General features: G+C 38.5%; 1 protein-coding gene across 1 annotated transcript in view; it reads left to right on the plus strand.

Moving 5' to 3' along the window:
- The window catches only part of srrm4 (serine/arginine repetitive matrix 4), a 65,905-nt gene that overhangs the window by 37,733 nt on the left and 12,137 nt on the right, over positions 1 to 16,035 (plus strand). The window contains exons 2-6 of the mRNA XM_063489838.1: positions 330 to 452; positions 12,276 to 12,359; positions 12,483 to 12,563; positions 12,652 to 12,678; positions 12,946 to 12,996. Of these exons, the coding sequence (XP_063345908.1) occupies positions 330 to 452; positions 12,276 to 12,359; positions 12,483 to 12,563; positions 12,652 to 12,678; positions 12,946 to 12,996 (366 nt within the window). The remainder of the gene's footprint in view (positions 1 to 329; positions 453 to 12,275; positions 12,360 to 12,482; positions 12,564 to 12,651; positions 12,679 to 12,945; positions 12,997 to 16,035) is intronic.

Below are 16,035 nucleotides of genomic sequence, written 5' to 3' on the forward strand. Positions count from 1 at the left end.
GCACAAGGCAGAAAGCACCATTTCACAAAATGGCAGGGCAGCTGAGGCATGTAAACAACTGTATTTCAATTGACACATTGATTTGAATGGTAAATGGCTGACCTCCAATTTTCCTAGAGAGTGGCTGGAAGAAAGAAATGGAGGGGAATAAAACACATACCCAGTCGACCAAAGGGAATAAGGCTAACCAAGCATGTTAAATGCCCCCTCACTATTGTGCGATGGAAGCATTAGCTGTGTGGACAACTACAAAAATCACTTGAAGTTCTCACTGAAGGCTCGAGAGCAAAAACTAAATCTTATTTGTCCTTTTTTCTCTTCCCCTACAGCTCAGAAACAACAACCTGCCAGCAGCTCAAGCCTGATGAGAGGAAAGCTGTGGACACAAGGGACAGATATGGCTGCATCAAAGGAAACAGACGTAAACATCGCAGCCATCGCAGGGCCAGGAGGTGAGTTAGCCTTTGTGTGAAAACACATCCCAAGTAGCAATCCTTCAAAATCATCAGGAGGGTTTTCTGAACTAAAAGAAAACAAGTGCTTGTGAAGAGATGAGAAGGTTGCGAAAAGAATGGGCTTTAAACATGTACGATTGTTGATCAGTTGAGTTTTGTGATTAAAGTTTGTTTTTGTTGCTTCTGTAGATGATAAAGCCTTTTTAACAGCAAAACCAACACACCTTCGGGGCCTGATTCTCAACAAGAAACCCAAGCTAATCTCTATATTCCGGTGCAGGAAATGCAAACACTCTTATCAGGGTAGGAAATACAAATGGTGTAAGGAATTCCACGCTGTGTCATTCAGATGCAAGAGTCTTCTTCACACGCCGAGAAGAACAGTTTTTAGGCTTTTTATTCAGAGTTGGAGAAATCAATCCAGGCAGAGTTGGTTCTTTCTTTTTTTTTTCTTTTTTTGGAAAGAAACCTTTTTAATTAATCTGACACCTTCAAAGCCGTTGCAGTTACACAGCAGGGAAGCAGGCAGTGATATGTAAAACATGACTCAAGCAGCATCTGAAGTGTAAGAGCAGATCATAAACATGAATCTCTTCTCTTTGGATGAACTTTACCCGGCGGCTGCTTCTCTTTGTTTTTGAATTTAACAGCAAGCGCAGAGAACACGCTGGCATGCAGGCTTCTGATAATCATTTTTCTGGTTTATGCGTGCAAGAAAAGACATCTGATAGAAGAAAGCACGGTGAGAAAGATTTATAGCATTGTTATCTTTGGAACTGAGGCTTTTCTGTGAGACACCCTTCTCACCAGCAGCTCCAAGTTACAGCGTTTTAAAATTTAAATACTAAGAAATCAGAGTAGTCCTCGGTGTACTGAGTGTACATAGTGCACACAGAAAGTACACCAAAGCTCTACCATTGCTGAATCGCAGTCTTTTCATCATTTGGTTTGGTGAATCTCTTAAATGATGACTTTACACTTTCTTACATAGCAGCTCTGCAGCGTATCCATTTCATCAGACAGTGGCAGAGATGATCTTGACTTCATGCAGGGATCTTATTGTGAAACTGTAGGTCTTACTATATGAGGTTTAGACCAATAAAGTGAATGCATTTTCAGTGTCAAATCTTGCACAACACGGCTGCATTCAGACCAAAAAGCACAGCAATGCTAGAAGCTGCAGGAGGTTAGAGAGAATACTGCTACAAGTTCAAGCTGAGACGATGAAAGGAAGTCCACTTTGAGTAAAGCATCCATTAATTTTAATGAGATACCAAACTAAGTCAAACTCTCAAAACCTCATGCTATATCAAAAAAATAAAGAAATTATATGTCAAATGAATTTTAAAAATTGTATCACCAGTAAAGTACTGTAAGATTACAGCTAAAGGTGATTAAAAACACGTTTGTTAGAGGCCATAATGAACAAGCCAGACCTCTCAGCTGTTTTGGCACAAGCCTGGTTTCTGTTCCCGTATTGAAAAATAAACAGGATTAATCATCACTCAGTTTTTATGCAGCACATGTGTGGAACGAACTCCAAGAAAACCAGAGCTCTGTTTGTAATCAAGGAGACAATGTATTTATAGCATATCTACTACTGTCCTTTAAGCTGCCCAGTGTTAGATTTGATTTTATTCTTTCATACTTACTTATGTGTTTTTGCTGTTTGTTATGTCGCCCTTATATTTCGCATAAATGAATTTTGTGTCCAGTGTGAGGACTTTGTACTTGTTTAAGGTTTGAAGTAAATCTGCCTTGTAAGGACTGCAACAATGTGTCCAAACATTGTTAATTTGGACTATGTATGTGATTGGTAATACAGTGATATGTAAGATGACATGGCATTGCTGCTGCTTTTTAAAATGCATAACTGCAGGAAAAAAAATTTTTTTTGCTTAATGTTACTTAGCAACAAATTCTTAGATTTGTTTACCTATAATATCCACTCTTTTGTTTACATTTGATGTCTCCTGGCAAATCTTGTGGAGCCATAGATACATAGACATACATAGATCCATAGTGCATATATCAATGCGGATTTGGTTCTATCATAACTTTAACACACAGTGTTTGGCAACACCGAAATCTTTCACCTAACCTTAATCAAACAATTTTACTTTCTAAATCGCAGCACATATCATACTTGGAGGCTAACCCTGATCTCTGGGGTCAAAGACTATTGTTTTGTATTTCCAACACCAACTCTGCCACCAATATTTGAAATCCTATTCAGTTAATTCATGAACTGTTTCTCTCATTCAAAACAGTAAAAATTATCATGTTTGTCTCAATTCTCCTCAAGACCTATTTTGTAATGATTTGTATTAGACGTATATAGACATGGACTGTGAACAACACCTTTGCAAATACTAGGAATATTGGAATTATAGATTCATTCACAGAATCATTAACAGAAATATACTAAAAGATACATACCATTGAAAAATTAAAGGAAATACCAACATAACTTGTCTTAGTAGGGTGATAGACTGTCAGATACCAGAGCAAGTTCAGTGCACCTTGGCATTGTGTGAGCTCTGGGACACCGTTCTTCTACAGGATATTTCCTCATATGGGTGTACGGCTCTTCCTTCATTCCTCCTCCTCTTATTATGTGACAAGTGTATAAAACATCTAGAGTTGATTCCAAGTCTTGAGTTTACATTTGGTATCTGGTCTTTGTAATTCTCAGTATGAGGTCCAGAGAGATGTCGATGCACATGAAGGATATCATTATTGGAAAATTCCAAATAATGCTAGAAGAGAGATAAGGAAAACTTTAAGAGTGGCAAAATCAACAATCTGATGCAAAGGAAAATTCACTGGCCAGCTCAGCAACACCAAAGAAAGGCTTGAAAGATGACAGACTTCAACTAAAGTGACTGGTCAAAGAATTCATTCCTCTCTAAGTTAAGAAAAATCCCTTCAGAATGTTTATCCAAGTCGAGAACAGTCTCAAGGAGGTAGTTGTATCATGATCAAAGTCTACAATTGAGACTCAAGAACAGGAAGGTCAGATTAGACCATGACAGCTATGAAAAAATATGTTTGAATAGATGAAATTCTTAAAACAATGATCAGAAGAAAAAAAGTATAGAGAGGTAATAGTTCATGATCAGAAGCAAACAAGCAGTTAAACATGGTGGAGGCAACACTGTGGCATAGGGCATGTATGGCTGCCAGTGGAGCTGGGTCACTGGTGTTTTTTGAAAATGTGGCTACTGAAGTAGCAGGGTGATCTCTGAAGAGTAGAGAGTTCTGCTTACTGCTCAGATTCAGCCAAATGCAACAAAACTGATCAGATGACACTTCACATAGCAAATGGAAAATAACCCAAAGTATACTGCAAAATCAACCCAAGAGTTTTCCAAGGCAAAGAATTGGATATTCTTCAGTGACCTAGACAATCATCTGATCTCAACCCAGCAGAGCTGCTTTTCAGTTACTGAAGACAAAACAGAACGAAGGGAGACCCAGAAATGAGCAGCAACTGAGGGCGGCTGCAGTAAAGGCCTAACAGAGCATCTTAACAGAGGAAACACAGTGTTTGGTGATGTCTATTTTTACTAGACTTTACACAATCATTGAGTGCAATGACTTAATTCTTTTCAGCTAAGTATTAAGAACAATCCTTGTGTTATGTTAGTGAATTCAGTTACTTCAGAGCCTCTGAAAATGTATGAATTGACTGTAATAAATCAAAAACCTGCAGCATTGCTGTGTATGTAGAGATTGTACTTCATAAAGGTCAAGCTGGTGAATTCCATCAAATTATATTTATATTAAAAGACAAAAAAAGAAGGAAGAGAAACCCATGCACACTGTTTTGACCGCAAGGTCAACAAAAAAAAGAGGAAACATAACATACTATAAAGCCTTAAAAACAAAAAAAGCTATGTGATTGCATGATATATCCTCCACAAGCCACCAAGGCTAGATGCATGTGTTTTTTCATTGCCTTTTATTAAAATGGCTAACGAGCTAGATCCATTTCCAAATACTTTGTCTCACTTACAAAGCATTGCCTGGGAAAAATCTCTTTTGTTGAGAAGGACATTTGTTCTGTGGATTGTTATCTTGCTAATTGGCCTGCAGCAATTTGGCAGAGAAAAAAAAGTTAATTATAACATGAGGCCATAAGCCGCTGACACTGGATTCCATCTAGAAATAGTAAGTTGATGTAATGAGTAAGTTTTTGAGAGTAGTTGTTGTCAAATAACAAAAAGAGCAAAATGCAAAAGTAAACTATTTAGATTTATTTCCAGTGAATCGGGTATCGAATGAAAACAGTCTGAACTTCACTAGAAACATAGAAGTGTGTCTGGTTACAGCTGAAATAAACATACTTCAGTGCTTCATGGGAGAGAGACGTGTTTTGTTCTTTATAATAATATAGGTAATGACATCTGGGATGTAGTCACATACATTTATGGTCTTCATGCATAATTATGGCTCAGATTAAAACATCAATTCTTTAAAAAAAAAAAAAGTTGAACTGAATATATTTTCATCAAAAGTTCCCAAAAAGCTCCCTTTCATACACAATTGTTTGACAAAATCACCATTCCTAGTGCAGCTGGCAATTGACTGCTTTCTCATTCTCCTTTTCATTCTCTCAACTTCATCAAAAGAAAGTGTTTCTGCTGGCAAGAAGAAATGCAAATGCTTGCCTTGTGCTGTCTTTCTACAAGGCCAGAATGGTAGAGGTGTTAATGAGTGACAAAGCGTTCTCATTACCAGGAGAGGGTACTTGGGCTTGGACTGTCTAATCAGCCCTAATGCATTTCAGTTCCTAATGCTCCCAAACTGCCGACTACTCCAAGCAGGGCCATTTATTATAGCAGGACACTCTTCTGCATCCGATGAAACAGGCACATAGTCTCCAGAGCTCTGTGGTCGCATATATCAAGGGGGAGTGCAGTTTGTCACTGTCTGGATCAGTCCTGATCACACTCACCTATGTGCATGACCTCTGTTTGTGTAACATGGAGGTGCATTAAATTGGACACATAAATGGCAACAATTACCCTCCTGTAAGCATAAAAATGATTCCGAATATATCTTACATAGTTGTATTTGCAGGCATTTTGATAGCTTAAGTCAAATGCTGAGCAATGAAAATAATACCTGAATATTAGTAACATTAGTAAGTTTCTCTTTAATGACAAGTTTTATTCACTTTGAAACTTTTTTCAGTACTTTGTTCAAAGAAGGCTTCTAATTTACCGGTTACTTTGAGGAGAATTCAACATTACATATATACATATATATATGTGTGTATATATATATATATATATATATATATATATATATATATATATATATATATATATTAGGGGTGCAACGATACACAAAATTCACGGTTCGGTTCGATACTTTGGTGTCACGGTTCGATATTTTTTCGATACAAAAAAATGTTCATGCTTTTTTTAATTTGTCATTTATTAAAATTATAAATATATATTTTAACTCAAAAGTGCAGTTTTTAAATTTAATGTTGCTGAAAGAACAAAGTGATAAAAAAATAAATCTATCTGATCGAGAAATCACTCATCTTTGGAAAAGAGAGTTTATTACAGAGAAATGGCTCTTTCCAAAATAAAAGCTATACTATACGCTTCTTCTGGGGTACACTCTCAGCAGCATATTAAACATATCAGGTCCCCATAAGGAGAATCATGTGCTAACGGCTGTCTAAATGACTTGGGTAAAGTTTGTAGCATGCGTGCTTGTTGTTTTTGTCTGCTTCCACTTGTCTTTGCACTAGGATGATGTCGGAGTAAATGTGCAGTCATATTCATTGTGTTCCCACTAGTGCTGTCAGCGTTAATCTGAAATGACGTTAACGCCACAACACGGCAAATCTCCGTTAACGAGCTACCGCGGATCGCCCCGTGTGTGGGGCTGGACAGCGTCAACACGTTAACGAGCAAACTGCACTAACGCAATAGTTCCCACCCATGTAATTGAGCATTGCGTGGCACATCCGACATACTGTTTTACTTTTGTCCATGACGCGCTTACCTTCAGGGTCATACTTGACATGAAGACCAAAATAGTTCCAAAGGCCAGATCTGAATGAGGGTGGGGGAGGTTCAATTTGCCATGTTGCAGCGAGCTTAGCCTCTGTCTTGCTAGCTTGCGCTGCGCTCAGTGGATCTGCCCTCGACAGTGCAGCCTATGCGGAGTAGTCGAACGCAGATCCACTGAGCTCTCAACACAGACAGCATCGTCAGAAGAAAAGTTGATAAAATAAATTAAAAATTTTGTATTGTTCGATACACATGCGTACCGAACCGAAAGCACTGTATCGAACGGTTCAATATCGATACCAGTATCGTTGCACCCCTAATATATATATATCTGTATTTGGTGATTGCTGTCATTTGGTGCCCTGTTGGCACATTCACATTCAAAGTGGGAGGCTCACACTTTGCACTGACACTTATGCAATTAAAGTTATACTGTAGAGAATTGAAAACTCTTTTATATTGTTCCATAGCTGCTATGTACTTCTATTACATTAGAGCCGCGGTCCCCAGCCTTTTTTGCGCCACGGACCGGTTTATGTCCAACAATATTTTTACGGACCGGACTTTAAGGTGTCGTGGATAAATACAACAAAATAAAACGAGTACCGGTACCAAAAATACATAAATAAAATGTATTCATAACACACGGGAAAAGACACAGGGAAACTCAGGTAACGATAAAAACAATAAATATTAACGATAAAACGAAAAAAAAACAACCTGTAAACCATAAATTTCACAACTGAACCTCAACACTCGCGGCCCAGTACCAAACGACTCACGGACCGGTACCGGTCCATGGCCCGGGGGTTGGGGACCGCTGCATTAGAGAATCAAGTGCAACTTATTGTTGCTCTTGTACAGTACAGGTAATTTGCATAATCCTTAATCTTTATTTCAAATCCCCCATGTCTTTAAGTAACTCTTAAGACATGCCAGATGTTTTCCAAGGTTTAATTCTCAATTATCAGTGTCTTTTTACATCACCGTTGTTTGTGGACAAGTGAACAATGCATTAAATGCCTTAACTCAAAAATAGCACTGTGCGTGTCCATTAAAGCCTTTGTTAATGGCTGTTTTATTTGGGAAAAGATTGAAACAACTGGAGCATTTGTACATGCAGGGCAAATGTTATCCAGATCAGCAAATAAGAAAAACACACATATATATGCTGCAAATGCAGCTTCGGTTTTCACAAATATTCAGTGACTTTTACAATTAATCTTTTAGTCCGTAAGCTACTTGCTCCCTTGCCACAGCAAGTATTTCCACATGTTTGATTTGGCTTCTGTTCCTTTCCTAATGCATCTCCAAAGGGAATTTGTGTCTCTGACTTGGCAAACAAAAGGTCACATTTGCTTGCCAAGCAAATGTGTTAACCACTACACCATTTAGTCTGTAAATTTCCAGAAAATATCCACAAGTTTATACCCATTATGATAACTACTTTTTTTTGTTGTTCTGTATCACCCAGATATGGTCAGTCACTCTCTCATGTATTTCCTTGCTATGAATTTCAGTCTCTTCTGCACTTGAAAGGCCCATTCAGGGGGCCTGTGGTGCTTCAAAAGACCTTCATCTTCTTTTCCACATCAGTCATTTTCAAAGAGTAATGAAGTGGACCACTGGACAGCAACCAAGCTGGTCAGCAGATGGAATACGACCATTTTCTTTCCAGTATAATGATGAATTCACTCTTCAAGAGAAGAAAGGATGGATAACAAGAATATCTCACACTATAATGAGAATGTGGCTATACACAGAACAATGTGTGCAGAAATAAAGGATCCATGAGCTACATGAAGAAATTCAAACACATTCTCACAGTCACCTGCATTTTTGGCACCATTACAGAGCGGTGGCCAGGGTAAAATATCTGTCTTTAAATTATTTGGAAACCAAAACTGAGTGTACCCCATTGCTTCTTCAAGATGTATATCACTAGCTGCCTCTGTGCAGGGACTAGAGATGAAATTTACCTTTCGGCTATGGTACATTAAAGTATTATGCTTTATCCCTGTTAAATTCAGAAATAAATTACCATCTCCCAATCGAAATCATAAAATTGCTCAGCAGGCCCTGCAGCTGAAAAAGTGAAGGTCTGTATTTTAAGTTCAAGATCAAATCTGTGATCCTCCCTCTGAGTAAAGTATAGTGACGTTCGCTGGCATGTTATTTGTTTTATGTCTATACCAGTTTGGAAAGGATTTTTCATCCTTTTGTCACGAGATTATCTCGTATGGGACATTTGGATCACAGATAATCTTGCGTATGATTGTTGTGAGAGGGAATCAGGGTGCATTTATGTGCAGTTATGTGATGCCAGTGATGAGTCATGTGGATTATTTTACCCCACCCATTCTGTCATGGTTATTTATCTGTAAATACTTTTAGGGAGGAAAGCAATACAGCAAATTCCCAAAGAACATATCAATCAGTTTCCAAAAAAAGAAGAAAAAAAGACTGTGACGCTGTGAATAAAATCACAATGCAATGATCTACAAATGATTTCAACCATGTATTTAATTGTAAAGGACAACACATATAATCTGGGAACTGTTGGCAATTTTGCTTTTTTGAAAGACATGACCTCATCTTCACCAGATGTCAGATATATATATATATATATATATATATATATACATACACTTTTTTTTTTTTTTGCTCCAAGTCTTCTTTTAACAGCATAAATGTTTGGGGACTGTGGAGAGCAATTACTGTAGATTTGAAAGCCAAATGTTTTCCCATGCTTGATATAGGATTTCAGCTGCTCAACCGTCCAGTGCCTCCTTTGACATATTTTCCGTTTCATAGTGTGCCAAATGTTCTCTGCTTCCTGCAGGCAGATTAGTTACAGCACCCGGACTGTTTCGCTGTTGAGTCATGCTGTTGTAATACATGCAGAATGTTGTTTTGGTATTGTGCTGTTCAAAAAAACAAGGACTTCTCTGAAAAAGGAAGGCAGCCCATGTTGCTCCAAAATCAGTATATGATGCAGCATTTATGGTGCCTTCACAGATGTACAAGTTACCAGGCAGTGTGTACTAGTACAGTGGCTGTGGCCGTTCGCCTAAACTGCCCCCTTGTCACAGTAAATGCTACAAATTTTAGACAGCGGTTTGCAAAGCTGTCTGTGTGAAGGACCAAAGAAGTACAACCAGGCTGGTCCTGCTTCCCTTTACCCCACACAATGTTAGTGCAATGATTTATTTTTTAAAGATTTTGATTCACTAGACCACAAGGCAGTTTAACTTGGACTTAGAGAAGTCAGCTGTTTTTCTGGATCTTTATATACTATATATTTATATCATCAGTGGCATTTTAATTTGCATTTATGGCACAAAAACAAACTTTTTTAATTAGCAGTGTTTTTCATGTTCCTGACACCTTAGACAAATTTTCCACCACAGATTTGTGAACTGTAGATTGTGCATAATCTGCACATACTCGTGTGCGTGTGTGTGTGTCCGTGTGTGTGTGTGTGTGTGTGTGTGTGTGTGTGTGTGTGTGTTTATATGTGTCTATGTATGCTGAAAAATAGTATTACACCGTCAAACTATTTCTACAATCTTCCATGAATTGATGAACTTTTCTCTAGGATGCACTTTCTTATTGTGAGTAATTGCCTAATTAGTTAGGAAATGTTACACTAGGTGTATTTTATCCATACAAATAATACAACGAATAACTTAGTAACTTAGTAGAATTGATGGCAAGTGGAAGACAAACCACACTCTTCTGGATGACAGTCCAGTGCTTTCATCCGCAACATTTATTCATCCACCCCAACCCTATACCACTTCTATTGTTTGACTTTACCTAACTTTCTGAAGCTTTCTGCCAACCTGAAAATGCTTCTTGGCAAAAGGCAAACTTCTGCCTCTGGCCTGTAGAAGGCTGCTTTTCAGCAAAAAAAAAAAGCTTTGATATTCCAGTAAACAATACTTGGCACCAGTTACACTTTATATATTTGGCTACAGACTAGCTTTTGAACATAGTGAAGCATTTTGGGCAGTAAAGCTGGGTTTTTGCTTCACGGTGTGGTTTTAAAAAAAAAAAACAGAACAAAAAAACATCACAGGCTCTAATGCAGGGGTGTCGAAGTCCAGGCCTCGAGGGCCGGTGTCCTGCAGGTTTTAGATCTCACCCTGGGTCAACACACCTGAATCAAATGATTAGTTCATTAGCAGGCATCTGGAGAACTTCAAGACATGTTGAGGAGGTCATTTAGCCATTTGAATCAGCTGTGTTGGATCAAGGGCACATCTAAAACCTGCAGGACACCGGCCCTCGAGGCCTGGACTTCGACACCTGTGCTCTAATGCAACAAGGGGAAACTCGTTGTGCTGCGGTCAACAAAAAACAGTGGCTGCAGGAATTTGATTCATCAGTTTGATACAAATACAGCTCCAAATAAGAACTGTGGTGTAAATACTGGATGTGAAAGTAGGAAACTGCTAAGTTAACCACATAAGCTTAGAGTAAAAGGTAACTCGTAAACCACTCAATAATTAACCCTCTGGGGTCGACGGACCCAAATCACATGATCAATTTAAGATGGCATAGCAACAAGATGCAGTCTCCCTGAGAATTCATTTCAGCTTGTGTTAAAAGTGTTTTCAACTATATATACCAAATTTTTAAATTGTGTTGATAGGCCATGATATTTTTTCCTGAATACGATTGTCTGCTGGAAGAAAGGGTAAAAACTGCATTTTATCAAGTCCTGCAAGCACTTAAAAAACACGAAAAAACATTCCTTTCCTATTGGTGGACAAATGTACCATGTTGAGCAATCCAAATATTATATGGCAACATGTGGCATTTGGTTATTTAGGAAGAGGGGGAAGTTTTAGGAGTGATGGCAGTGAGAGCGAGAGAAAAAGAAAGTGAGTTTTGAGATTTGTGACGTTTAGTATTTTGTCTTGTTTATTTAGTGTGTAGTTTAGTCGTTTGTTTTGTTTTGTGTGTCAAAACAACAAGGCGATGGCTGAATGTCACAGTTGCTAAAAAGCCACCAAAGGCAGATTGCAATGTAGATTTTGACTCCAGGTGGCAAACAGGAGGAGTGATACACCTCCTGCTGTCAGGCCTGGAGGTATCAGGCTTGTGATGTGCTCTTCTGTCTCATAGTGGACAGAAACTATTTTTTGGAGTGGCATATATAATTTGTGTGGCATCTTATTTGATGAACACCTGATTGTTATGTAAATAGTTTTAAATGGTTATTTAAAAAATAAAAAACACCTAAAAAACATAAAAAACATCATATATGTGTATATATATATATATATATATATATATATATATATATAATATACAAAATTTACAATTTATATTTGCATTCACATCTGATTTTAGATTAAATGTGTTAATAGAGTATGTCAAAATGAAAAAAAAATAAGTGTAAATTCAGACATGTGAGGTTGTGCTGAAAAGAATGATACCAAACAAGGCAAGGTAAACAGTTTTGAAAGGTGAAATATAGAGGTATAATCAAAAGTAGTCAACAACAGCCAATTATACCCTGGACCCTGGAGGGTTAAACAAACAGCTGGTCCAAGCTTTAGAACTGTACAGCATAATTCTTAGGGATATTGAGCTATTAGAAATTAATTTAAATTTCTTTATAGATGTAAAGGCTTCTGCATTGAGTAATCTTGAAAGAACATAAGTCGATATTTTCTATTCAGTAGATCAAGAATTGCTGTGGAATTCTGTGTATCATTCATCGGATCCCAAAAAGATTACAAAAGTGTCCCCTCTGCTCTGTGTTTGCTCACAGTCCGTCCTTTGATGAGGAACCTTCCCCTCGGCCAAAGAGGAAGAAGAAGAAGAGGAAGTCTGAGCGGAAGAGGAAGAGGAAAAGGTCAGTTTCCAAAATTAGATGACACTGCAGTGTGATGTGTGTTGGTGTGGAAATAAATAAACCAAGATTTGTGCAGAGGAATGCTTTAAATTCATATTTATTTTAAAATTTTTCCTTATTTAGGTCTCCTTCTTACAGCCTGTCACCACCGAGGAAGAAGAAAAAGAAGAAGAAGAAGAGCTCCAAGAAAAGCAAGCGGCACAGGTAGGTACAGTAAATGTTAAAACAATATACAAAAAAAGTTGCAAAAGTTTTATATTTATGACTTAAATCATCTTGTTTCCCTTTTCAGGTATACCTCCAAGAAGTCAAAACACAGGTACATATATGATTATTTCTTGTATAACCTCTGCATGTCTGCTTGCACTGTGCACATCTCATTTCTAAAAGAAAGACTTTAAAGGCAAACAGTTTATAACAGGATGCGTTCCTGTGTAACAGTTGGTGCCTGCTTTCAGCAAGATTACTGGATTTCCACCTGAAACGCAATTCTCTTTTAGTATCAGCAAGTAGGCAAGCTGTCTGTGCAGGCTTCGTTAGTATCAATACCGCTCTCTCATGATATTATTCTCTTTCATCCTAACAGCTCTTCAAGTTTAAAACATAAGAGGAAGGATGAACGCAAGCACAAGAAAAGGTCAGTGTGTGACTGTTGCATCAGAATGTACTCTCCAGGTCCTACACCATTTTTTCCCCCTCACAACCTCCTCTTCTAACTGCAATGGTAGTCCATCCAGTATTTTTAGAATACCCACTGTTGAGGAGGAAAAAGAGAGGATACTGCAAAATGCTATCATGTAAGGGCAAGATAGGTGAATACAGAAACGTACCGCTTTTATATTTCTTGAGCTAAGCGTGAAAGAACCTTTGCAAAGAGAAAAACTGATTGAACACTTGAGCCACAAAGAGAGGAAAATGGGTGAAAGAGGGTAAGAGAAACCAATTTCATGCTGTGATCTTGCAACATTTTATAATTTGACTTTGGATGAGCGCATTGTTGTTTGTAAGCACAGAGCCATGTTCGGTAGCTGCTGACTTGAACGGAAACCATTGCTTTCCAGCTGACTACAACTCTTTATTCTCTTTTCTTTATTCAGATCACTTCACTCGTTCATGACTTTGTCATTCTGTTATACTCTCCCCTTCGCTGATGTGACCTGTCACTCAGAGTAGCCAATATAGAAACATAAGGTTATGATGTGACATATACAATTTTGACGTTAAATAAATAAAAGCTGGCCTGTTTATCAGGCACTCCCATTCAACCGCTCGTTAACACAAATATTTAATAAGCCAATCACATGGCAGCACCTCACTAATGCCTGTATTTGACCTTTCTTCCTGATTCTGATCCTAACCTCAGAATTTGGGAGAAAGGTGACTTAAGGCAGCGGTCCCCAACCTTTTTTGTGCCACGGACCGGTTTATGTCTGACAATATTTTCACGGACCAACCTTTAAGGTGCCGTGGATAAATACTACAAAATAAAACCAGTACCAGTACCAAAAAAAACACAAAGATTTATTCATAACACACAGGAAAAGACCCAGGGGAACCAAGTTAATGGTAAAAACGATTAAAGAAAGTAACGCTAAAAACCGATTAAAAAACCTGAAAACCATAAATTTCATACTCAAGCCTCAACTCTCACAGCCCGGTACCAAATGGCTCACGGAGCTATAAACGGCCCGGGGGTTGGGGGCCACTGACTTAAGAGACTTTGGTAGTTGGTGCCGGTCAGACTGCTGAGATTTTCAACACCACAATCTCTAGGGTTTACAGATCCAGCTTGTTGACCTTGTTGTTGTCAGGGTTCACAGGAGTACGGCCAGACTGATATGAGCACTACAGTAACTCAAATAACCACGTATTACAACCAAGGAATGCAGAAGAGCATCTCTGAACACACGAGACATCGAACCTTCAAGCAGACGAGCTGCAGCAACAGGATACCACACTTGGTGTCAAATGACTCCTGTCTGCTAATAACACAAAGCTGATGCTACATTTTGAATAAGCCCACCAAAAGTGGAACACAGAAGACTGAAAATATGTTGCCTGGTCTGATGAGTCTTGATTTCTGCTCTGATGTTCAGATGATAGGGACAGGATTTGGCATAAACCACATGAAGCATGGATCCATCTAGCCTTGGTTCTTGGTTTCTTCCTGTTAAAACAGAGTTTTAGCTTCCCACTGTCACACAGAGGTTGCTAGTATCATCTGATTGTTCAGGTGTTCACTGTATTATTGTACAGTCTTTAACTTACAATATGAACTACCTTGAGGCAACTGTTGTTGTGATTTGGCAATACAGTATATAAATAAAATTTGACAGCCTTAATGTCTTCAGTGTTGTTTTAACAATAAACAGAATAGTAAATCGAAAAGTAGTCACTCAACTGTAAACACTGACATTGATAGCTGAAAATTCAAGGTGGAGAAAGGCCACAGACTGCACATTAAAGATAGGTGTAGGCACCATAACACAACAGACTGGCTTGACTACCATTTTAAAGCCTCACCTTTTTCCAAGACAGTTTTTTTGGATGGCAAGATCAGGACTGTTTAGTCACCAGCTTTCAATTAAAAAGGAGCATCCATAATTCAGTGTGATATTAAATGAGAATCTAATTCTCTTTTGTGAACATCTTTCTCAAGACTAAATGTATGCAGGGACCATTTTTGGTCTGCTCATCTTTAAACTTCTGGCCACCAGTAGGCTTTTAGACACTTTTTTGCATTAGCATTACTCTTGTTTAAAAATGTGGACAAAGGAGAAAAAATATAGCTGCTACCAATTAGAGATGCACAGAAATTTTTGGCTGTCCAACATAAATGGTAAAGGGCCTGTATTTATATAGCGCTTTTCTAGTCCCTAAGGACCCCAAAGCGCTTTACATATCCAGTCATCCACCCACACATTCACACACTGGTGATGGCAAGCTACATTGTAGCCACAGCCACCCTGGGGCGCACTGACAGAGGCGAGGCTGCCGGACACTGGCGCCACTGGGCCCTCTGTCCACCAACAGTAGGCAACGGGTGAAGTGTCTTGCCCAAGGACACAACGACCGAGACTGTCCAAGCCGGGGCTCGAACCGGCAACCTTCCGATTACAAGGCGAACTCTCAACTCTTGAGCCACGATCGCCCCATCATAAACAATGTGAAAGCATGCAGATGTGGAGTATTGTGGTTTGAATTTGAATTTGCATTTATTCGAACTAAAGGACTACTAATGAGGCCATTTTTGCCTCTGCTGAATTGCAGATAAATGGACAAATAGCACATGTCAATTAAATGTATATATGGCAGTCCTCTGCTTTGTAAAAGAAGTTAAATAGCCACCACAATGAACTTACCAGAAAAACTAAAGAGCCAACGTTTTAATGTATTTTAGTGCAAATGAATAGTGAACAGAACATAACATCAACCTGTCACTCCAAGTGGCGATGTACATTGCTATGCACATTTAAAGCAGAGACAAGAGTCAGGAGTGATTTGTGAAAGAAGGCACAAAAGGGTGAAAGGGAGGGTTTACAGGATGGTAGTGAGATCATCACTACTGAGTGCCTCTTCCAAAAGACAGGATGTGGAGTTGGAGGTGGCAGAACTGAAGATGTTCATATTTTCTTGAGTGACCAGGATAAACGGAAGTAGAAATCAGTATATCAGG

The sequence above is a fragment of the Pelmatolapia mariae genome, linkage group LG12 (assembly GCF_036321145.2).
Source record: "Pelmatolapia mariae isolate MD_Pm_ZW linkage group LG12, Pm_UMD_F_2, whole genome shotgun sequence".
Classification (NCBI taxonomy): domain Eukaryota; kingdom Metazoa; phylum Chordata; class Actinopteri; order Cichliformes; family Cichlidae; genus Pelmatolapia; species Pelmatolapia mariae.